At 38.9% G+C, this 24,051-nt stretch overlaps 1 protein-coding gene across 3 annotated transcripts; it reads right to left on the bottom strand.

Moving 5' to 3' along the window:
- Window positions 1–1,478: 1,478 nt before the first annotated feature.
- On the bottom strand, window positions 1,479–9,744 carry zbtb18 (zinc finger and BTB domain containing 18). 3 transcript variants are annotated; one of them, XM_079855783.1, is made up of 2 exons: window positions 9,539–9,744; window positions 1,479–5,849 (listed from the first exon to the last, which is right to left on the bottom strand). In XM_079855783.1, exon 2 carries the CDS (start codon window positions 5,833–5,835, stop codon window positions 4,228–4,230), a length of 1,608 nt encoding a protein of 535 aa, XP_079711909.1. In that variant the 5' UTR covers window positions 5,836–5,849; window positions 9,539–9,744; the 3' UTR covers window positions 1,479–4,227. The 3 variants fall into 3 exon arrangements, with proteins under 3 accessions (XP_079711909.1, XP_079711908.1, XP_079711907.1); XM_079855782.1 differs by lacking the exon at window positions 9,539–9,744 and adding an exon at window positions 7,815–8,039; XM_079855781.1 differs by lacking the exon at window positions 9,539–9,744 and adding an exon at window positions 6,684–6,840.
- Between the last annotated feature and the right edge of the window lie 14,307 nt (window positions 9,745–24,051).

The raw sequence follows: 24,051 nt of genomic DNA, 5'->3' as shown, positions 1-24,051 counted from the left end.
AAAATTGTCTAGAACCTTTATACACTGAAAAGAATTAAGAAACCATTAAGAAATTTACATAAAATGTACATAAAATTGTATATTTCATTAACTGATAATGTTATAGCAACTACTGAAGTGCTAAATCCTGTTTTGTACTTTTATAATACACTGACAACCACCAGGCAGTGAAAAATCCACATGATGAATCAAACTCTCTAGTAGCTCCACAAGCTGAGGTAAATGCTAATATTTTGAAGTTGCTCAAGATCATACACATAAAAAACCATCACGGAAATACACAACACTAAAATGTGATGTTAATAAAAATGTATTTAACAACATTAGATGTGAAATAAAACCCTGATGTACTTAAGTAATGAAAAACCAAGAAGGAGCATTGTTATTTTAGAGAAAAACCATCAAATGTGAAGTGTCACAGAGAACTCTGGGAATGTCAATTTACAGTTTTTCACTGTAAATTATAAGATAACTTTTTCACTGCCAAAAACTGGAACTTTAAGGGAACTTGCAATTAACCAATTAACATGTTTTTACCAAAGCATTTTTACGGTCTTTTACTGTTAAAATTCAAAAAAAAATTTTTACGTTTACAATTTCATACTTTCACGATAATAAAGGCGCAAAGGGATCTTAAATCCAAAAACGTGATCAAAAACTAAATCTCGTACCAATTAGATGGAGGTGGCGTGTGTATGAGGAGGGGGGGCAGGCTTACAGCACAGGACCATCTGTGGCAGTGGCCTGTTGAGTAACGCTCGCTGACTTAAAAGTGGTCAGCCTTTAGTGCATCTGTAGGCCAGGTTTGCCGAACAGCGAGACATTAGATAAAGCTGATTTGTTTTCTGGAAAACTGTACTTGAGGAGCTTTGGAAGCAGTCTGTGACTGAGTGTGTGTGTGTGTGTGTGTGTGAGGCAGGGGGAGGGGATGGTCTTCGTACAAGCTGCTGCACATTTTCCCAGGTCCAACCCACGCCTTTACTGGAGCACCAGCCAGACATTAAAGCAGCATATACACATGAGCAATGTAAGACCACATACATATACACACACACACACACACTCGGACAGTATACTCAATCCACAGACCTCACGCACTGGAAAACATGTTTCCACCCACACGAGCATCTACAGTAAATAAGATTATTGAACTGAATGCAAAAACACAAACACCGTCTCACCAATCTGCACATCGTCATTGCACTGGCAATCCCGCCAGAAGTTTCTGACAGAAAAATGGCACGGAGAGGTTAAGGTTCTTATAATTTATTGCAGTTTGCACACAATTTAAAAATTTCACCAACAGCACACCAAAAGTACAAAACTAAACAGCCTCATAATTTACTTCCCTTGAGAAAATGAAACATACTATGATTGTCAAAGCTAAATGTCTAAATCCATAAAAAGAACAATGTCAACATAGCAAAAAATCTCAGAAGGGAAGCAATTACATGTGAAGTCGAATCATCATCTTCTTCTTCTTTTTTTTTTTTTTAATCCAGACAGCGATTGTCCTTGAATTCAACAGATATTTATTTTTCTTGCCCATACTCATTAGCCACCAAGTTTGAATTTGACAGAGTTGTTCTTCACACTGGGGTTCCCGGGTTTCAAGTAAACTAAAGGGGTGTCCAATTTATGGATATGCTTCATAGGCCATTTCACAGCTTAATTTCCATTGAACAAAAGTCAAAGAAAGACATCCAGTATTCCAGCAACAGTTTCCAGTTTTCAACCTCTGAGTATAAGCTGATAACAGTAGTTTAAGGCGGTCAAGTACAATAGAAGCAAACAAAAAAAGCGTAAAGAAAAAGAAAGCATAGAAAACAAATCAACCCTACAGTTGATATTTTTTTTCGGTCACATTTTAGAGTGCAAAAGGTAAAAGTACCACCGTGCAAAACGCCATGAGGAGCGTGCGCTGTTGGCAAAGCTCAACCTTTTCACTAGCCGTTGCACCAGCCAAATATATGGAAGGACCGTTCCTGAGGCCTGCAAAGGCCCGTGTACCGCACACTCCTGTCCCGCTCGAAACATGTGCGGAGCCCCCGGCCCTCTCTAACTAAAGTAGTTCAAGCATTTCAGCCCTGTGTAAGTGACTGATCTATGTCTACAGCGCTAAGCCATATGTTTCTCATTTTTCTTTGCTTTTTATTTCTCTGGATTTGACAATGAAAGTGTTTTTTGTTAAACAAACCAACCAACAAACAAACAAACAAAATTAATAGAATTTTCACAATCTAAAAAAAAAGAAAGAAACCTTAATATAATTTTGCAAATTAAAAGAATTTAAAGAAAAAAAATACAAAAAAACATTTTTCAAAATCACAAATGCTGCAAAAGTTAACAATTGAACTGTTTTAACCATCACAAATTTATAGATCTTTTCTTCAGTGTAACAAAGTCAATTCAATTAGGTTAATAATTAGGTGTAGACATTTCATAAAGGCCTCTTTTGCACATCATTCTAATTTCATTAAGCTTCAAAAGGTGCAGCCAACCTTGCCAAACATCTTCAAGTGGCGAAAAAAAAAAGACTTATGTATCGAACAAACACACGCACACAAACCACTCAGATCAGAGTGTGTCGAGCTTTATGCTGTTTAAAGATCCTTCAGCTTTCTCCAAATAGATGTGCGCTGCTGAGGACACCCATAAAGAAGAGCTGTACCATCAGCCACGCAAATGTGTCTTCATGGCAATCGAATCTGAAGCAAGTGCCAATTGAAAAGATAAATAAATAAATTACAAACAGAGCTGACATGATTCAAATGACAACAGCCAGTAAACAGGACACTGAGACAAACAGCAGTTGAGGACCCAGCACTGGGAAGAGCAGCGCGTGAGGAGACGCTAGCAGGAGCAACGCTAGCCTTCTGAACAATAAACGTAGCGATTCAGCTTCTGCTGACACCTGGCCCCTCGTTAACCTCCGAATTCTACAGCGAGCCCAGACCGAATCGCTTCCCATGTGTAGATACTGCAGCCTAACGTCAGTGCATTTCCACAATCTTCACAGCCCAGAATAAACATCTCACCAAACCCCCCCGATTCATTCTCTAATGAGAGGAAAAAAAACTCAAATCTACCAAGGAATCAAATTAGTTAATTAAAAAATACACTCTCTGATGCAAAACAACAACAAAAAAAAAAGTTAAATAAAATTCATGCAATTTCTACAGCGGTAATATTAAAGGTACTTTTTTTTCTCAACAGACAGGTGCCCTGACTGTAATGAATCAGTCAATTACAGTGTACAGCAATACAGCAAGTCACATCTTTTTCAATATACAGGTCAGACATCATGCAACAACAGATTCCGTTTTAAAAACGAAAAGTCTTAATAAAACACTACAGAAATCTCTAGAAATGCAGCCGATGTAAAAACCAACTTCAGTAGCAAACGAGTGATGTAGAGAGACTGCAACTAAAATGTGAAAATGACTTCAAATCATATTAAGAAAGGATAGAGGAAATGCAGCAACTGATTGATATGAAAAGGGAAAATGTACATTGCATGAGTGCCTTGTTTGTCTTCCATCAGTCAAGTTTCCTATAACGAGTCAAAAATGTACAAGAGCTTAAGTAACGCGAGCTTAGCTCGTGGGATTTAAAGGACTGACCTGCTCACACACTACGTGTGTACATGTGCGTATGTGCATGAATACACATGCACCGCAACCACAGTCACACATCAGGTATGCAAATATATATATATATATATATATATATAGGCAAGTGTGTACAGGTAAATATATGACCATTGTACCCGTTTAGTGTGTCCTTAGTTTTAAACTCCTCCGTCTATTACCTGAAATCTTCATATGCTTTTCATGGCAGATGTTCCTTGAAATTTAGGAGCGTATACAAATATTGTAAATTATATACAGTTGAAAATCCCAATGAATAATTTTTCTGTCAAAGTTGGTTACTGAGACCAGCACCCATGTTTTATAAAAACCCAAGGAGAACAAGAAAAAAAAAAAGAGACCCTAAACAAACCAGAAAATATAATAAAAGAAAAAATCAGTAGTAACATTTTCATGTGCTAGTAAAGTGCAATTCAACAAGATTTGCAATGTACATACAAGAAAAATGACTGATTCAGACCCTTCGGCCGTCACTCTGCCCCACTCTTACCTTCACCACTCTGCCCCAAAAAATGTCACTCAGATCTCTCTCATCAATTCAACAAGCAGTTCAAACAGTCTGCTATCATTTTAGCGTTCATTTCCACAGTTCTTGAGAACTATCTTCCAGTGCCCAGTCTCTGACCGTGGGTAGATTGAGTGCCTCGCTCTTGACTGAGAGCGAGTTGACCAGTTCGCAGTGGAACTTGCGGATGTGTCGGTACAGGTCCCCTGACTGCGTGAAGCGCCGCTCGCACCACTTACAGGCGTGCGGCTTCTCGCGTGTGTGCACGACAGCGTGTCGGCTCAGGTTGTGCGAGTACTGGAAGCTCTTGCCGCAAGTAGTGCATGTGTAGGGCTTCTCACCCGAGTGTGTCCGCTCGTGGCGCTTTAACGTGTACATGCAGGAGAAGGTTTTGCCACAGATGGAGCAGGTGGGGACGTTAACGTCGCTGGCCGGCTTGGCCCGTACGCCTTCCTGCTCGCGAAAATGCGTGCTGAGGTGGATCTGCAGGATATGGGGGCTGGGGAAGACCTTGTTGCATAAGGGGCACATGAAGATCTGGGTATGTGGAGCCCCCAGCATGCTGGAGACGTAAGGCAACAGGGCGCTTTCGACCCCTGCGACCTCCTGAGCTCGCTCACTGTCCCCTCCTAGGACGTCCGAGTCATCTCCTTTGTCGTCCCGCTCCAGCTCGCTGGCCAGTGAGGCCTCACGCAAGGCCGAAAGGTGAGCCTCCAGGCCCAGCCTCCGTTGCGCAACAAGGCTGATGTGAGTCCCGTTGGTGCTGGGCGGCTCCTTCACACCACTGTGCTCCATCTCGTAGTCGCCGCTCACCAGCTCATCGTCGTCCGAGCCCGTGTCCTTCTCCACCTTGACCTGAACCAGGGCACTCTGAAGGCTGTCTGGGGTGACAGAGTTGCAGAAGTAATGATTGCCTGCCATAGTCTCCCCAGGACCACCGCCCAGGCTGGACTTCACAGAGAGATCAAGCACACAATCTGTGTCTGCGGAGACTCTCCGAGACGCTGCAGAGCGACGGGACCGGGAGCCGGTGGAGCTGCTGGGGCTGCCGGCAGGGGATTTGCCAGTGTCGGGACCGTGCGTTTCTGCTTCCCTGGGGCTGGTGGTGGGAGACGTGGTCCGGTCAGAAGGCAGTCTCATCCACATGCTCCCCGGCTCCTGAGGGCTGTCCCGTTTGTTCTCCATGTCCTCGTCATCACTCTGCAGCAGGTCAGCGGTGGCCGGCCGGCCCGTGCTTCCACCTTCCGAGAAGCTCTCCACCTTGTCCGAGCAGCTGGATGCATCTTCCTCCCGTTTGGTGCTGTCAGCCTCAGTCGTGGCCTTCTGCTTGAGCTTCTTCTTGCACACCTTGACAATGTCGTACATGTGGAGGTAGCTGGCAGCAGCCAGCACATCCTCCACTGGAAGCGATTTAAACAGGAGCTTTCCCTCGTACATGAACTCAAGCAGGAGAGCGAAGGCCGGGGCCGTGACAATGTCGCTGTTCAGATGAACAATGTCCCTTTTGTCTAGCTGGTCCTTGTAAAAGAGGTGGAAGTACATGCTGCATGAAGCCAGCACTGCACGATGGGCTCGGAACTGGGCATCACCGACCAGCACAGTGGAGTCACAAAGGAATCCCTGATGTCTCTGCTCGCTCAGACACTGTAGCAAATGTCTGCTGTGGTCTGGAAACTCCATGCTGTCTTCATAACCTGCAAAAGACCACAGATGTTAGTGAGGCTCTCTAGAACAACAATTGTTTTGTCTGTGCTCTGTGTGGAACTTCTCTTTCCCACCCGCTCCGTCCCTCTCTCTCGCTTCATGCACACAGACATACTCTCACACTCTAATTCTCTCTCCTTCCCTCCTCCCCTGTGGGAACACTGGAAAAATGTTCACCACAGTCTTGACATAAAAGGATTACAAAAAAGCACATGCAAAAAGTATAACATCACATTAAGCTAATTGTATTTTTCTCACTTTAAAGTAAGCAGTGATGTGTTAACTATTACATTTCAAACTAAACCTTTTAATTAAAAGTTTAAAACCTGGGAAATTAACACTAAAATGTAAATAAAAAATATATTTATTGCAAGTTACATTAAAGGAATATATCTGTGAGCATCCCATCAGAATCATTTGAGTTTAATCAGATGCCGTGATGTAAGAAGCTGAAGTCCTGATTCTACAGATGCCTGCGCGAGAGAATCTTTCCTGTTTTTACTCTCTGCGCTCCTGGAGCAGTTATTTATAATAACCCACTTTGGCCAGGACGCCAAGTATAGGTAACAGGCTTACAGGTACACAAACCGCTCACCATCATGAGCATACTGCATAAGTATACTAAGTACCATGATCTCAAAGGTTGCGACAACTGAAGTAGCAGAACATCAGTATGACGTGCGTAATCAAAGACGGACAATGTGCAAATAAAATACGATAAAAAACTAGAAATATACACTGTATTAAAAAAAGGTTACACAAACTATATACAAATTAAAAAAGGGCTAATTTAAACAAAAAAACTAAAAAATATGAAATCACACCTGTTACCCGCGGAGATCGTTCCCATCTAAAAAAATGCACCAGCGTCATGTTCAACCAGCGGACTTAAATGAACTCATTTGAATCTTCATTTAAATCTGATTGGGATAGCAAGCCAAAGCCCCCCACCCCACCCCAAACAGCGTACAGACCTTCATTAATGAGGGGCTTATAGGGGGACAGGGGGATAACAAACCTCTCGCCAACCCTCTCCTCCCCTTTTCCCCCTCCCCAAATCTTTGGAGAAATGGAACATCCTCCCCAAAGAGGCGGTCCACAGCAGATTTACAATACAATCACTTTAAGTGCCCCGTAGTCCACATCAATCCTAATCCTTAAGATGGCTAAAAATAAAGATTGCAGGACAGCTCACAAGGTAGCAGCGATCAAATTAGGAGACTGGGAGGACAGAGAGGGACGGAGAAGGAGGCTTATGAACATCTGATCCAGCTGACTGAGACCATATGGCAGCTGCTGCCCAGATAAAGAGATTAAGACTAGGAGGAGTGCGATTACAGCTGTCTAGCCAATTCAGGCAGCTCAAATCTGCAAGTTCTAAATTAGTCCTTACAAACAGAAAAAAAGACAGAGAGAGATGAGCAAAAGCCTAAAGACGGGACATTTTGAAGAACGCATGTGATTATATAAAGTTGCAGATTTATCTCCCTAGTCCCTAAAAGCATTTATGTATTTTCAGTTGCTTTAGCAGATTAGGAATTTTGTTCAATTGGACTGAAAATCTCGTTATTTAAAAGAAAAACAGATTTTGACAGATTAACAGCATGTAAACACATAAGAGTTTCTAGTTTTAATTCAATAATACTATACTAAACTAACCTACCAACCACACCACTGTATGCCGTCACAACAGAGCAACAATTTGCCATTGAGAACAAAGTGGCTGAAAAGAAGACCTGTAAACAAACAGAATAATGAAACGCTTGCCTGGAAACCCTCTTCATGGCAACAAAAAGTGTCACTTGTCCCCAGCCTGGTTACGCTACACCAGCTCAAAATCCTTTACTTCCCATTTCCCACACTCTGATAGCTGATGGCAGACGCGCAAAAAAAGACTTAACGAGAGCTCCCTATTCAAAACACATCCCTGTTGCCCGGACCCCCCGGTACAGTACCTGCAGTACGCATCAACTTGATTAAGTCCACTGTTGTGGTAGCGCCGGCTGTAACTCCCTCCGCCGAATCAATGAAAGGGTAGAGACGCGAGAGAAAGAGAGAGAAAATCAAACTGTGAGGGACAGATGCAAAGTGGAGGAGATGTTGGAGGGGAATGCGATGCCTCCTCCTGCACACAGATCCGCACACACACTAACTCCCAGTCTGTGCGTTAGAAGAAAAGACTGGGGGATGGCAGCCTGTCAGCTGCTCTGACATCATGTTCAGATGGAAATGCTACCTCCAGCTGTGCTCCTTTTAGTGCCATATGCTACTCCTCTACACTCTTGCCACCAGCCTCTCCTTTATACAACTTTGTTTCTCTTTCCCCCCTTTAAAAACGGGAGGAAGGGAAGTGTTGTGAGGTGATTCTGTAGAAAACTAGCCAATTCCCCCCTTTAGTTGTAATCTCTCAGCAAAGAAGAACTTGGAACTGGGACCGTCTGAAAGCCGACACTTTTTTCTAACCTAGTTTCCTGCACTGAGAATTTAAATACCCTCAAGTTTTTTCCCCCCTCTCCTTCCAGTAACCATAAACAAAGGCCAGCACAGCACATTTGCAACTGACAGATCCACGCAGCTGATATTGTTTTCGACTTCTTTATGGTTCACTGGCTGCGCCATTACCGTCATTCATTTTACTAACCCTTTGGACAACTGACAGAGGAGGGGGGGTGGGGGGGGGGGGGGGAGAAATAAGAAACAATGGGAACAATCATACAGGCTTTATAAGTACGGTTCAAACAAAAGACACTGTATTCCGCATTAGGTCTTACATACCTCCTTTCTTCTGAAGTATCCCACTTATAATGGTGTTAATTTTCAGAAACTTCGTTGGTACAAGCCAAACAACAGTTTCCTGTTTACCACTAAAATCAGCAAAACAAAGATACCAAACTATAATCTGAAGGTCTCTTCTGAAGGATGTCACACTAATGAATATGAACAGAATAGTTAGTTTTTTTTTAAAAACTCATGCAAACATGCAAAAATATTTTTAAATGCATAAAACAGCACAAGAATGAAGAGTTTGCTGCATCTGTCACGAACATTACACTTGATCTCAGGGGGTTTTAAACAACTAATAGGAGCTTTTAATTCCATGGAAAATACGTACGATTAGCCTTGCTTATGCACAATGTTATATATTTTGGTTTACAAAGCAACTGGTCAGCATGAAGGTAAAAGAAAAAAAAACTAAGCCAACACACTGTTTTATACTGTGCTATTTCAAAGTAAACTTGTTTTCAAACCTGGCAAGTTCTCCAGAAAGACGGAATTGTGCCAAGTTAGCCCTTCTTGAACTTAAAAGCTACGCTACAAAATAAATATACGCTGAAATAAAATAAACTACGAGTCCACCTAGGAAGGAAATGGTATTATAGCAGGCTACTCCTACACAAACACACACACACAGCACTGCCGACGGTCTTTCTCTGGATCCTGACCCCGTACGTTCAGGAAAAGCTAGCTAGTGTGGCTAACAAATAAAAAGTAAGCATTCAACCTGCAGTGTTACAGTTTTGCGACAGGCCCCGATGCCACGCGCTCGAGCAACTCGTTCTACGCGTAAAGACCAACAGTCGCGTGAAAAAGATCGTTACTTTTCCCCATAACAATCCAGCCCGTGCCTCCAACCCCCCTTTCATCTCCTTAAAGAGCACCTAGTATCACAGGCACTTACAGACAACCAGGTCCAACGTCTTCCTGCTTCCTCCGTCTAATCCTCTCAGCGAGAAAAACAACTCGATTGACTTTCAACAGCTTTCCATAACAACCTGCAGTGGCAGGAAAGACAGAGCAGGCGAGCGGAGCGACGAGAGCTGCGGCAGCCAGATGTTTCCGAGCTGTTGCTACTCAACTCTCCTGTAAAGAGGAAGCGCTTGACTGGCAGCGCGCAAGCCAATGGAAGAGGCGAAAAGAAAAGCGAAGGCAAATTGGAAGCTGCCGCTGAGGGGGGAAGAGGGAGGGATGTTTCTTTCTCGGCGTAGGTTGACACCAGGCAACAGTGAGAAAGCAGAAAAAAAGGCCGAGCGAGCGAGCGAACGGACGGACTGGTTCCTCGAGCAGACTGGCGCAGCGCGCGGATCGAGGGACATTGCGCAATGTTACGTGGGAACTGTAGTCACTGGCCGAGCAGCGGTGAAGAGCAGCGGTGAAGAACAGGTGCACTGCAACTTCCTCCAGCGCTGCGGAGAGACGGCGAGAGAGAGTCACAGGGTTAGTGGACATTAATATGGCCACTTAAAAATCTAGTGAGCTGAGAGTCTGATGAAATAACAATAAACAATACATTAAAAAGTAACATGGTCCAAAATTTAACCATTACATTTGAGAAGGGCTTCTAATTTCCAAATATTTTACAAAATCGGTTTCCAAACGGATGAAGAAATATTAATGCTATTGTGATTATACTGATATTATTGGTCAGTGGTCATTATAATAATAATAATTATTATTATTAATATATAATATATATATATATATATATATATATATATATATATATATATATATATATATATATATATGATTATAATATATATATAATAATAATAATTATTATTATTATTACTGGTGTTGTTGTCATCATCATCTGAAATACTACCAAGGGGTTTCCTTTGGTGGCAGCTTTAATTCCGAGATTAGGCCTATTAATAAATGTATTCATATTTCATCCGGCATTACACTATTGAAGTTACGAGAGCAATGGGACCATTCTAAAATCTTATTTATTTATTTATTTATTTATTCAATTACATGAATTTTGGTTAAATTAATGCAATATGCTGTATATTCATACAGAAATTGTGCTGTCGTTATGGCGATAACATTTTGTCCACAAACTGCAATTTCTTTCTTTGGTGAATGAATGGGAACTTTTTAAATGGATCAGTTGATATAATTACACCAAATAAGTTAGCAGTATGCAATTGTATAAAATGTGAAGAAAAGAAAATTACTCTATGTTCAGTTCATAAGCAATTAACTGAAAGGGATAGTTAACAAAAGAAGATATTTTGAAGAATGTTGGTATCCAGACAGTTGATGGAACCCATTGACTTCCATAGTAGGAAAAAAAATAATACTATTGAAGTCAATGGGTGCTGTCAACTGTCTGGATACCAACGTTCTTTAAAATATCTTCGTTTGTGTTCAACAGAAGAAAGAAACTCATACAGGTTTGGAACAACATGAGGGTGAGTAAATGATGACAATATTTTCCCTTTTTGGGTGAACCATCCCTTGAAGGCTAGAGATTCCTGTGCTTACACTCCACACAGGTAGGCCATAGTTTGTGTGTGTCAACAGGTAAACGTTTGCAATGCTAAGTACTGCATGTGCAATGGTCCACAGATGCGCTAAGTTCACTCAGGACCTTGTGAACGCAGTCACGTGTTTGTCATATTTGGCTGCTGAACGCACCCGCCCATAATCATCCACGCTCCCACACTCATGCGTCCCAGTAAACTAATTGGCGTTACTAATACATTTCAAAACAAACCACTGTCCTACTGGTACTGGAATCTTGACATAATAACATTATAATTTAATGCAAATAATGGCCTCATTAAGCTGATGTGGCAAATGAGTCCAAGCATGTGATGTGTTGGTGTTTTCCATGCCTCTTCACCCAACAATCTATTCCTTGTTCTGTACAAGAGTTATCCAGGACTATTATCATTCACAACAGATCACATCAATGTAATATGAAATATGAAATAAAATTAAATGTTCTGCTTCCAAGTTTTCATTTCACTGAACTTTTCATTCATTTATGGGTCTGTCACTAAAAACACAAGTGTAATTTAGTTTTCGATTTTATTAAGTATTTAGTCAATATACTAATGTTTCAGTTTAGAACAAAAGATACATTTTACCAAACAATCCCCACAATCCTCAAACTGTTTTTACACCAAAAAAAGTGTGCTTCACGTATAGTTCCAACTATTAGCATAACTGCTGTTAGTTCTCTGCTCCAGTATGATAATCAACAAGCCTTTTTGATCCCAAATGTTTTTTTGGAGATGACAGTCCCTTGAATACGGCTGTGCCATCAGCAAAGCACGGCTGATGTTTGAAATGATATTTACTGGAGTTCTCTCCATCTGTTCAGACTGAAGTCAAAGATGTGAGGCCTCGCTTCTGTGCAACTAAGAGCAATGTTCAGAAGAGTGATAGAGGACTAGTAAAAGTCATTTTATTTTACTATTACTATTAGAGTTATAGTTTAATCAATGAGTAATTGTTACATGCATCTTTTACAGTAGTTATAATTTATTGATATTGATATAATGATTTAAATTTGGCATATAATTACATTACAGCTCCCTCCAGATAAAGAAGGGGTTTTTGCCATACAACAGTTCTATGAAAACACAAAAGCAGAATTTGCAAGAGGTTTTTCATGTGTTTTGTGTGTTCTTATGCTTGAAAATGCAATGTGTGCTTAACAAGAAAAAGTGCATAAACAAAATAAAACTATATTCTGTAATCCTGTGTATATATACAGGCTATAATGCTGGTAGAACCACTGAATACACATTTGACAGTTTATTAATCAGGTACTTCTGCATTCCCACCTCTTGAGGTCACTGTGGAATCCATGTTTGTGGATGGCTAAAGGATTCACTCAACTTGCACCAACATAACGTTTCTTATGCATTCTTACATGCACAAGATTATACACACATTAAGAGTATATGATATGTGTTAATTACAAGTAAAATTAGGAATATAAATAAGTTACTTGCTCATCCAAATTATGAGGAATTTCATGTGGACGTGAGGTATTAGACAGACATAAGCAGATGTTTATATAGTACTCTGACCTTTTTGATAGGATTAAACATGCAACAAAGCCTATGAACAATGTACAGCTACAAATGCAAATGCAAGCATTGAGTAAAGTCACCTCTCACAGCAGTTCAATTATGCATGGGACACAGTAATGTCATCCTAGCCGTGAACCCTGTATGAATTGAATTTAACGTAGAAGACAATGAAGCAATGAATGATAGACATCTTTACAATGTCGCACACTTACAAAGGTCCTAGATCACATAATTTTCACAACTCACAACTCCTAGTTTTGTCAACTGAAAGACATTTCATCAGCTGAACTATCAGTATGTTTAAACATCTACAATCCATTGAACAGACTGTATTTTATCACTCACAGCCTCGTTTTTATTCCTGCCAACAAATCAAATATGGCCCGTTTATACTGCTGGTTTTCTATCCTGACCTTAAACAAATGTATTGTCTTTGACATGTAGACGGCAAAAGTCTGGCTTCTGGTACTTAACATCTGGACTGGAGCACTTTCTCTGTTTCAAAGTACTTTATTGGGATGATTGTTTATATAATATTGCAAAGCATCAACACATTGGCTACACAAACACTGATGCCATGCTAAAATAAATATTAACAATATACAATTAAATATTTAACCAAATATTTTTAGTTTAACATTTCTAAATTTTTATAAGTATTGTTTTTACATTACATTTTACATTTACTATAATATAACATCATCTTTAATCTTTAAACAATAATAATTTTATACCACTGTTAAAGAAATCTTTAGCGAATTTCAAAATGAATCTATTTCTCATACTGTACATTATAATGTTGTGATGCCTAAATGTGTGTCCCTTAAAAAAACTGCATTTAGTTTTTTATTTAGACTTTTTATATTAAAAATATTATGGAATTTATACATTTTTATATGTTTATAGAATTATAATAAAAAAAATATATTCAACAAAATACTTCATTAGTCCATGTGTTGGTAGCCATATGTGTGTGTGTGTATGATTGAATAGTGTTTTACATCAAATAGGCTACTATCAAGAAGAGTTTATATTACATGCCGTCACCCAACAATCTATTCCTTGTTCTGCACAAGAGTTATCCAGGACTATTATCATTCACAACAGATCACATCAATATAATCTGAAATAAAAATAAAATGAAATGCTTCCAAGTTTTCATTTGACTGAACTTTTCATTTAAGTATTTTGTTGTTACAACACTGTAAAAAGTTGTTACAGAACTGTAAATAAACCATGCATAACTGAAAAAATTAAGTTATGTGAACTTGACAATTCCACATAACTTATTTTTTTAAATTACGCTTGAAGTTTATTTACTTAATAATTTTAAGGCAACGGGTTTCCTCACTTTCTTAAGTTAAGTCAACTGATAACTTTTTACAGTTGCTGTGCATTCAGGGGGAGTTTTTCTCACACAGTTACTAATTTATTTTCTTATGTTAATAGCAGATGTTTGAGAGAGGCTTATGATGATAAAGAGCTGGACAGCAACAGCATTATTTTATCCCTACTCAGTACTACTCACAACAACACTTCATAGGTGTCCAACCTATACTGGCAGAAGGTGGGATGGTGATATGTATGATAAAACCAGAGAAAGTGCCCAACTATCAACTGAGGATGTCTTTGATGACCTTCATCAAACTCAATCAAGAGAGGCCAACTTTAAAATAACTGCATAATATGGGGGTCTTACTCATAGTAAACCAAGCTCTCAGCACCAGATTCAGAGAAACATGTACAAAATCAGAAAAGACCCAATGTGGATACAAGAAACCCGCTGAATCAACACAGCAACCAAATAGCAGTAAGCATAATACAGGCAAGAAACAGCATATATTATCTGAGGCAGTACAGAGACTATAAGAAAATGTTTCTTACAAATCGAGGTTTGGAAAGAGCAGAGTATAAATATACACACATACAAATATAAATCTATATGAAATCTGCAGTGCTGACACAATGAAACATCAGCAGGGCAATGTCACCCTCACTTCACACCCAGCAACAGAGAGACAGGCTCCCAGGAGAGAGGACGAGCTGGAGAGAAGCGGACATATCATCAGATGGGCGATCACACAGTCTCGGGAGAACAGTGGGATTGTTTATCTGGATCTCAGTCTATTTCCTCCTCTCTTGGGACACTGCAGCAGGACGTCACCCAGTGCACACAGCAGCCTCACAATTATTATACCTCATAATAATTAGCATTTAATGAAGCACCCAGCCATATGGAGGAATTTGACTTTAACTGGTGAAGGCATGCTGATAAATGTAGGTTAATGCTGGGTGATAAATAACACAGCTGGAAAAAGGACTAAATTGGCAAAATGTATTATAATTTATAACAGATTTGTTATATCAGTCATTCGGGTCGGATATGCATTTCCATTTAAAACAACACTTTTTAAGCAACATGACACAAGGAAGGAAAGAAGTTCATAAATATACAAAAAAAAAATGTTTTAAGGACAAGCAATATAGTGTACTCATACATCCAATAATGATGTTGTATATAGAGGGTTTTTTATATTAATGATTGTATTATTTATTTAACAAAAGCTTTATATCATATAAGCTTTGAAGTAAGAAAATGAGCAAATTACCAATTTTATCCTCTTAAATTGCAAAAACATTCTGTATTAGTATCCATATCCGCAATATTGACATTCATAGTGGTATCACCCATCCCTTGTAAAATATATGAAAACGAAAGCAATCATAATTCAGTATGTAAATAATTGTAAGAAAAAATACCAATCGCAAACTAGTATATGCAAATATGACAATGAAGTCATGACAGCATATTGAATTCTGAACATTTTGTGAGTCAATTAACGATATTCCAAACATACAAACAAAATGTCTTAAAGTATTAAGTTTACAACAACACTTTAGCGCGCCTAAGACAAACAATGTCTTTAAAACACAGTTTGAATGTTGACGCTTCAGGCTAAATCAGAAAAATTGCATTAAAAAAAAACTTTTTATTTTTAATGTATTTTTATTAGCTCTGTGGCATTGATACATTAATGTCCTCCTAAAAATGTAAAGGTTTAGCAGATTAAAAATGTAGCAGATTAAAATGTAGACTTTCTCTTAAAAAAGCAGACCAAAAATCTGATGACTCAGCTTGAACTAAACCGATATCTGTCCAATCAAATGCAGGTAGCAAATCATGTTCATGGTTGTGTCATTTAAGTCTTACTTGCTATTAAAAAATAATAATAATTATGAATTAAAAAGAAAAAAAAAACATGGTGAGATGAACCCTTCGATATGTCCTGGCCTAACTTCACATTTACATTTCTGCATTAGCGAATCGCTTATATCCAAAGTCATTCACATTACAGCAAAGATATCTTTTAAATCAGTTTTAATAGGAAACAAGTCAATACTGCACTTGTTAAGAGAATTTATGTAACCTCTTCACAGCGTATGGTTAAGTCTAGTGAACATACCCTAAAAATCACTTCCTACAGATCAGAGGATATGGTGACATTTTGAACAGAAGCTAAAAACAATAACATTTCAAGTAAATAATTCATGACCTACCTGTCTCACTTGCAGACCTCTTATTAGGCAAGAGAACAGCTGTTCTTTCCCTCAGCACACCCAAAGCCTCTGGAGGTGCTGCATCTGTTTGGGGGGAGGGCACATCCTCTAGGGTTCAGGCGTCAGGGGAAACTGCTGTGTGTTTAACTTGTTTATCCACAGATGGTGGAGATCAGGCCAAAAAAAGAGGAAGCTTTAGTTTAATTTCACAATGCTTCTTCTGTCTGTCAAGCAATTACATGAATTACATACACAAGTTGTGATTGTAATGCTCTTTGAATGGATCATTTGTGAAATCAGTGTTCCAAATATTACTGTATAGGTCCAGGATATTAATGTGTTGTGTTATGATTTCAAGGTCTAATACACATTCACATCTGCTTGCCTAATCAACACTGCCTATAATTGAATCTGGAGCAGTGTGGGGTGCGATGTGCCATTGGTACTCCAGCACTTCCAGCAACCCTGAAAAACTCAAATGTTCAGTATAGTTGACTAAACTGTTATATTATAATGGTGACACCTTGCTGTAAGGCTTCATTTGTCAACATTAGCTGATCCATTAGTTAACATGAGCAATATGTTTTTACAGTATTTATCAATCTTTGTTAATAAAAATACAATTGTTCATTGTTCTTGTTATTCAACTTTCAATTTTAAAAACGTATTAATAGATGTAGAAATTAACAATTAAAAAGATTAATAAATGCTGTAAAAGTTTTGTTGTTGTTATTTCATGTTAACTAATGTAGTTATGTAATAATAAATAATGCTTACAATTGAAACCTCACAGTGTTAACATTATAGTTTATTGTATGTGCTGCACATTCCTGCTGATATTCAGAACAATAGCATGATTGCGAGTGATATATTACTTTTATTCAACAGTTAATTAAATTAGAAGTTGATACTGAGTTACTTACATTTAGTTTTGCAAGTTACTTTATGTAGCTTTAGCCACTGAAAATAGTTCCAAAAAAGCCACAGTAATGACTCAGCTTTTTTGAACAAATCGATTAAGTAAATGATTCAATGACTCACTTTTTTTTGGTCCTTAATTAGCACTTTTGAACAAATCGGTTGAATGAACGATTCAATTCTTGTCACCACCTACTGGTCACTGCAAATAAACCCACAACTTATAGTATATATATATATATATATATATATATACACACAAAACAAGTGCTGCAATTCTTTTAACATCTAAAAAACAGCATACACAGTCGTCTTAAAACCCACATCATGACATGTTACCCTCCAGACAGAGACCTGGTTTGGACTAAGCACTACTCCTCTCTCCTTTTCCAGTCTTTCCTCAGGCTTGTATACAGGGGGATGTTTTCCTGGGATAGGTGGAACACAGATGCGCGGCAGTCCTTGCATTGCTGGGAGAGGAGATGGCTGACTACCTTTTGGCTTGGAGGCACCATTAACCAATTTGCTATCCAGATGTCCATCAGTGAGCAGTGGCCAGCTTTGTGCCAGTCTGAGCAGTCCAGACACATACATCTGGGCAAGACCATTCTATTCACAGTCTCAGACTCAACCCCCACACACAATCTGTTATTTTTCGTCCGTAAATCCAAAAGCATGCCTGAGTATGACAGGGATTTTTTTTGTGCATGTGTTGCCTATAGTGTTAAGTGTGTTTTTTATTTTAATTTCATTGCTTTAGAAGTGTAGCAATCTACATAGAATGGAGAATCTTTGTAGCATATTTTTTGGTCTAAAAAGAACATCTTTCCCAACCATCATACTGTGTATGTTTTCATATAACTGTTTTAGTTCCGTTCCTCGATTCTGATTGGCTGAGCAGCATTCCAGGAGTACTCAAGGGGCGGTTACACTGCATTTTCCGTTTCATTCATACAAATGCAGAGTCGTCCAAGGCTGTCTCAATCGCAAAATCCCTCCAGTGCCCTGGACATTGCAACAAAAAAGAAAATCTACCGCAAAAAACAGGAAGCATTGATAATACGTCACATTTGCTATTGCCGCTTTGCTGTTGTTGATAAGCTTTTGTAACGCGAGTATGCGGTCATGGTGCCAGAAATGGAGTCATCAGTGTGTAGTGAGCCAGGGTTCTTACCAGTGCCCGAATTAGTCACGATATACAGGTTAACTATGTAGGGAGCCAACTTTCTTCATGACGGGAATCACTGAATCATTCACTCAACCAATTTGTTAAAAAAAAAGTGACCGCATTTATTCAGTCATTGATTCATTGATCATTTATTTACCGATTTGTTAAAAAAAAACTCAGATTCATTCAGGAACATAACTTCACTACTTTGTATAGCTCAGAGACATTGGTTTATTTAGCTGTGGCTTTGTTTGGAACTATTTTCATTGTCGGAGCGAAAAATTGACAGTATTGTGTTTGTAAAGCAATTAAGTCACTCAATATCAAATTCTTGTTTATTGAACTGTAAGCTAAGGCTTTTAGCTTCTTTAAATACAACAACTGATTATACATAGATTTACCCTGTTAATTGGTTTACTATAAATAGATTTGCAGATGAAATGAATCACATCAACAGAAGCAAAGATGAACAATTTTCATATTGTCATTCAGTCCCACCGTCCGCCTGATTGATGATACCTGTACGAACAGTGTGTGTATGTCCCACAACCACAACCTCTGCCAGTGCGAACATTTGCCTTGTGGCACCAATTCCCAGGAATGCCTAACCTGTGCCAGCTGTTGGAGACAAGCTACCTGTGCCAACGGTGGCGGGAGCTGCCCACCACATCATCTGTTCCAGCGTTTCCATCTGTAGCATTTGTACGGATCCTCCTCTCTCTGCATCTGGACCCTCTAAAGAAAGCTTTCCAATAGTGCTGGCCTTGACTATGACTGCCAACCAGGCCAGATGTTCGAGCTGTAAGCCCCGGGCTAAATCAATGTAGCTCTCCGCTCATTATTCCGGGCCTGATGAATTGCAAGTGGCTGATTTTTTTTCAGCATACACTACAACAAACCATCCATCACAGAGAGCGAGATGTGAAGAGACGCAGGGGTGAGGCTGTCTAAGGAGGGGCTTGCAGATGTGTCTTTCAAAACATTTGGCAGATTATGGGATAGCTTTTTGAAAAGATAGCCTCTTTAAACAGTCAAATAGACCACAAAACAGTTGACATGGATGTCTGTTTTTGTATGCATTATCTAGGAAGCCACTTGAGCTGAACCGGATCAGTTTCATTCATAATCAAATTATTCAGAATTGTGAAATTAATCAAATAATTCCCTAAAAATATCCGATTTAAATGATTTGTTCCATAATCAGACATTGTTATTTCTCTCATACACCTACCAAGGAAACATACTGTTAAAGGTATTACTTTAACTTAATGTTTTAAACATAAAAGCTCATTTGTAGCATTCATTTTGTTTCATATAGGTTACGTAAGGGGTGTCAACAGAGCCAATCAGCCCTATACATTCACTACGCAAGTTGCGTAGGGCCCCGCAAATTACTCAAGGCCCCGCCTCACCCTCATGGCAAAGCGCGTCATTCAAAGTTTACAACATCGATGAGAAAATTAAGCAGAACTATCCTTCTGGTCACGAAAAGAGAGGGGGGAAAAAGAAAAAGAAAGAAAAAACACACACACACACACACACACACACACACAGACAGACCATGAGAGTGAATTGCGGGAACAGCAATCAGACTTGTGTTCTCTCCTCTCCAAGTTTGATGTCAGCAAAGAACAGTAAAGTTAAGTTGATGTGCATCTCTCTCTAGTCTGTCTGTCTTGCTAACCCAGCTGGGCAGTGCATATTTTGGTCTTTCTGTGTCTTGCTTGCTAATGCCGGCCACTTCCAGGGCTGTATTCTGTGACTTTGTGCTTGACAAAAAAAGTGAGAGTGAAATACAACTATTTATTACGTTTGATAAAACGACCAAGGCCAACGGTGTTTGTTTATAAACCGCAGCTCGGAAAAGGTAACCGCGTCGCGCGTTAACATGCTTTCTATGCGCGTGCACGAAATGAAACGCGCACTTTCCAGCAAAACATCTGTGGGGACCAGTACAATATGGGCGTGATGGCACCCCTCATTATAGACGCATATAAAACAAGACAATGATTATCTAGTCTCCAAGTCAGTTTAGTTACAACTCTGCAATAAAGCAATGTATTGACATGACATCAACTATTGATTTATAGGCTATTGCATTTAAAATGTTGATTGGCTGGACATACTGGTCAATATGGATGCACATCCCCTCAGTAAATATTAACCATCAAGTATCAAGTATTGCTTTTATCATTTAAAACACAGTGACATGCTATGGCAAGCCATTCTAGCTTTTATTCATTCACAGGATGCATTTTTGATATCAATAATTACATTTGTAGGCTACTATTTAAAATGTAAATTCTTGATATTAAGAATGTACTTTTTCTAGTAACAATGTCTATTTCTGATATCAGGAATTACATTTTCAGTATTAGTTAAAGGAGGGAGGATTGTAGTGGGAGCACTGGGGTGTCAGGTGTGACTGTGTGGCAATGGCAAATGGTTTACATGGCTCATGGGTCAGGTAGGAGGGCCCCTTAACAGAATTTTGCTTAGGGCCCCAGGGAGGTCAGGATCAGCTCAAACCAAATGTCCCTTTACTTATATGATTTTGGGTGTAAATAACAACCATAAGAATACTTGGCCAAAATAATTAATCTATTTTGTGTTAGACTGTGTTTTTTAGGTATTTCAAAATTTGATCTGATTTGACTTTGATTTATCCTTGGTTTTAGGCACTCATGTTGTTGTTGTAAAGAGCAGCTGTCACAAAAGTTTAACCCATCCATAATGTCTAAAATATGATATGTATACATTATGAAAAATATAACCCACTTTAAAAGTTACATTTTTATTATTTAAAGGGGGAATCATGGTAAGTGATAAATATTTCTTAAGACTGAGTTCCCTTAATCATGGCTAATCAATATGAAAACATATATTCATACTGCACACGTATGAGCAAATACACATACACACACCCTTTAATGACATGCTCTATAGATGCAGCGACATAAACAAATATGTTTGACTGAAAATCTGGAGAGACACTTGTTCATTATTAACATTTTAAATGCTTTACACTCTACAGCATACGCACTGTTGACTATTTATGCAGTTATCATTAAAATTGAAAAACCACTAAGTATTCTGTGGTGCATTAAAGAGTTAAAGATCTTACAGAAACTCTGATGCTAATTTGCTCATTTTTCTCTGTGAAAAATGCATTGCATTACAGTTGGCTGAGTTATGGAACATTTGCCACAATCACAATACTAAAAAAATATTGAAATATTTCGTTATACTGTGACAAAGCATAACAACCTGTGATTAACTTCCTGTGTGAAAATGCACTTGATAACTCACCAAGATTCAGCTGAAGAATCTTTGCAGAGAAGATTCTCAGCATCCTGGGAGGTTCCATGCGATTATCCCTGTGCCTTGAAGGTGAGCCAAAACAAACATTCTTCAAGATGTGAAGAAAAGAAAAGAGGGAAGCTATGTCATCCAGTTGTTGTTATGCAAATACAGTCTGCGCTTCCAGATGTGTATTTTTCAGCCCCTTGTCCCCTGTGAAGGCGTGTTGGGCCCTCAGGGAATGTAAAAACCAATATAATCGCTAAACTTAGTTGAGTCCAGCTGTTCCCAGTTGTGCTCATCCTGAGGAAGAACTTAGCACAGTGAGTAAAACAAATTTAACATGACAAACAGTCCATGCAAGAGAGATAGAAATAACATCACTATTTAAAGATTTGCTATAACATCAAACAAATACTCTTTTGAATCACTGTATTAAATATACTTGTATTAAAATTAAAAGAGTCTTCAGTTTCATTTTGCAGAGTATATTGCCTTTGATATGATCTATGGAGAATCATGAAGAACTTCAAGTTCCATTAACAATTGTTTAAGTACCATTAAACAATACATATTTGAAAGTCAGTAATATTACAAAGAAATACAATACCAATTTTGATAAATACATTTTGAACAACAACCAGTAACCAGTGTTGGCTAAGTTACTCTAAAAAAGTAACTGGATCATCACACCCACAGACCGTTGGCTGAATGTTACATATGGCTCTCAAATTTGGAATCACTTCAGGAGTTTCGAAGTCATCATCTGATTGGATGAATTCTACAGGATTTCCCGGAGAGGATGTACAATATAGTTCTCTCTCATACAGATATGACCTTGACATATGGCTTGGCTGCCAGTCTGAGAGCCTTGGCTGTGAGGCGGTGAGGTTGGATGGCACACTATGGTACCCTAGCATGCATCTGGAATAGTAGAATGTGCAGGGGGTGTGGCATGGATGTAGTGTGTGGCACCTAGGGGTGTTTAGGGCACCGCTGGCATCATGACTATTTATCAAGCCCAGATGTCACACCCAAGTAACAGCTGCACTGGCTGGGGGCAGTGAGAGACTGCCTTCCTCATCCAGCAGACCTGCCAGAGGCCACCACATCCAACACAGTGCACAGCAGAGAGTCTTCAGAAGAGCCACTGCTTAACAAAATAAACTCAGTTAAAGCTCTGTTAGAAAAATGATTGTGTCAGTTGATATGTGCAGACATGGCTCTGTCATACACAGGAAACTGGCTCACATAAAAAACCTGGAGTAGTACTATACTCTCAGTTTGACCTATGTTTTAAATCAGTATTCATGTTCACACCTGGGTTGTCTATCCTGCCAAAAAACGCAGGTCTTAAGCGTTGGTTTACTTGTTGACCAACAGCAGTCAGCTTATAGCAAAAAAAAAAAATAAAGTAAGAATCAAATCAAAAAGCATGAAAAAGAGGAAATATAAACAAAAAACAAGATTTTTTTGAAAAATAGTATTTAGTTATGCAATTGCAGATGATCTGAAGGTGTTGACAGAAGGAAAAGCCAGAAGATTATAAGCAACATTTTATTAAAGCCAAAATTATATTTAGCATCCCATTCATGCTTGGGATTTAGCATCCCATTCCCATCCCACTGGGATTTAGCAACCCATTCATTCATTCATAGCCTGCCTTGTCTTGTCTTTAAAGTGGTGTACATATAATCATTTGAAGTGTATACACAGCGAAAATAGCCTGTATTTGACCGAAATTCAAGCAAGCTGACTATCTGTGTGGTGAATGTTTGGTTGTCAATGAATGGGATGCTAATATAATTTCGGCTTTAATAAGATTTTCTCAATAAATAAGGCAAGAAAAAACCTGGTCTCCTCCATGATTCCTTTTCTTTCTGACAACAAAGCACTTGAATGCAATGAGCTCCCAAATTGAGTAAATTTCTGATAGCATGTGAAGGCAGCATTAGTTCCTGACTGTGTGCCTTGGTTGCGCTTCTGTGTGCTTATTTGTTTCCATAACAACCCATTGTGTTCACCTGTGTCTTGTTTAGCGCCATGTTTGGTCTATTTAAACCCTCAGTTCAGTTCTTTGTCTGGAGTCTTTAATGTTTAAGGTTGGTTGTGTTGGTTCTCCTGCGGTTTTCTTCTGTGCCTACAGTGCCTGTTTGTATTGTTTTTGTTTTTTATTTGTCTAATAAAGACTGACTGCTGCACATAGATCTTCCACTTGCCTTTATTGGAACCAACCCATGACAACTTTGTTATTCACTATGGCATATACACTGGAATTTATCTTGGCCACATTTGAAATCTGCTCAGTGTGCATAAATTATACAGTTACAATAAATACAATATAGCCTATCACATACAATATAGCCTTCACTTCACAATATACAATCCACTATTTAAAATGTATTTATTGCTATTTTC

The sequence above is a fragment of the Squalius cephalus genome (genome assembly GCF_949319135.1).
Source record: "Squalius cephalus genome assembly, chromosome: 21".
Lineage (NCBI taxonomy): Eukaryota > Metazoa > Chordata > Actinopteri > Cypriniformes > Leuciscidae > Squalius > Squalius cephalus.
The sequence above is the reverse complement of the archived record's forward strand: the minus strand, read 5'-3'. Positions and strand labels throughout refer to the sequence as shown.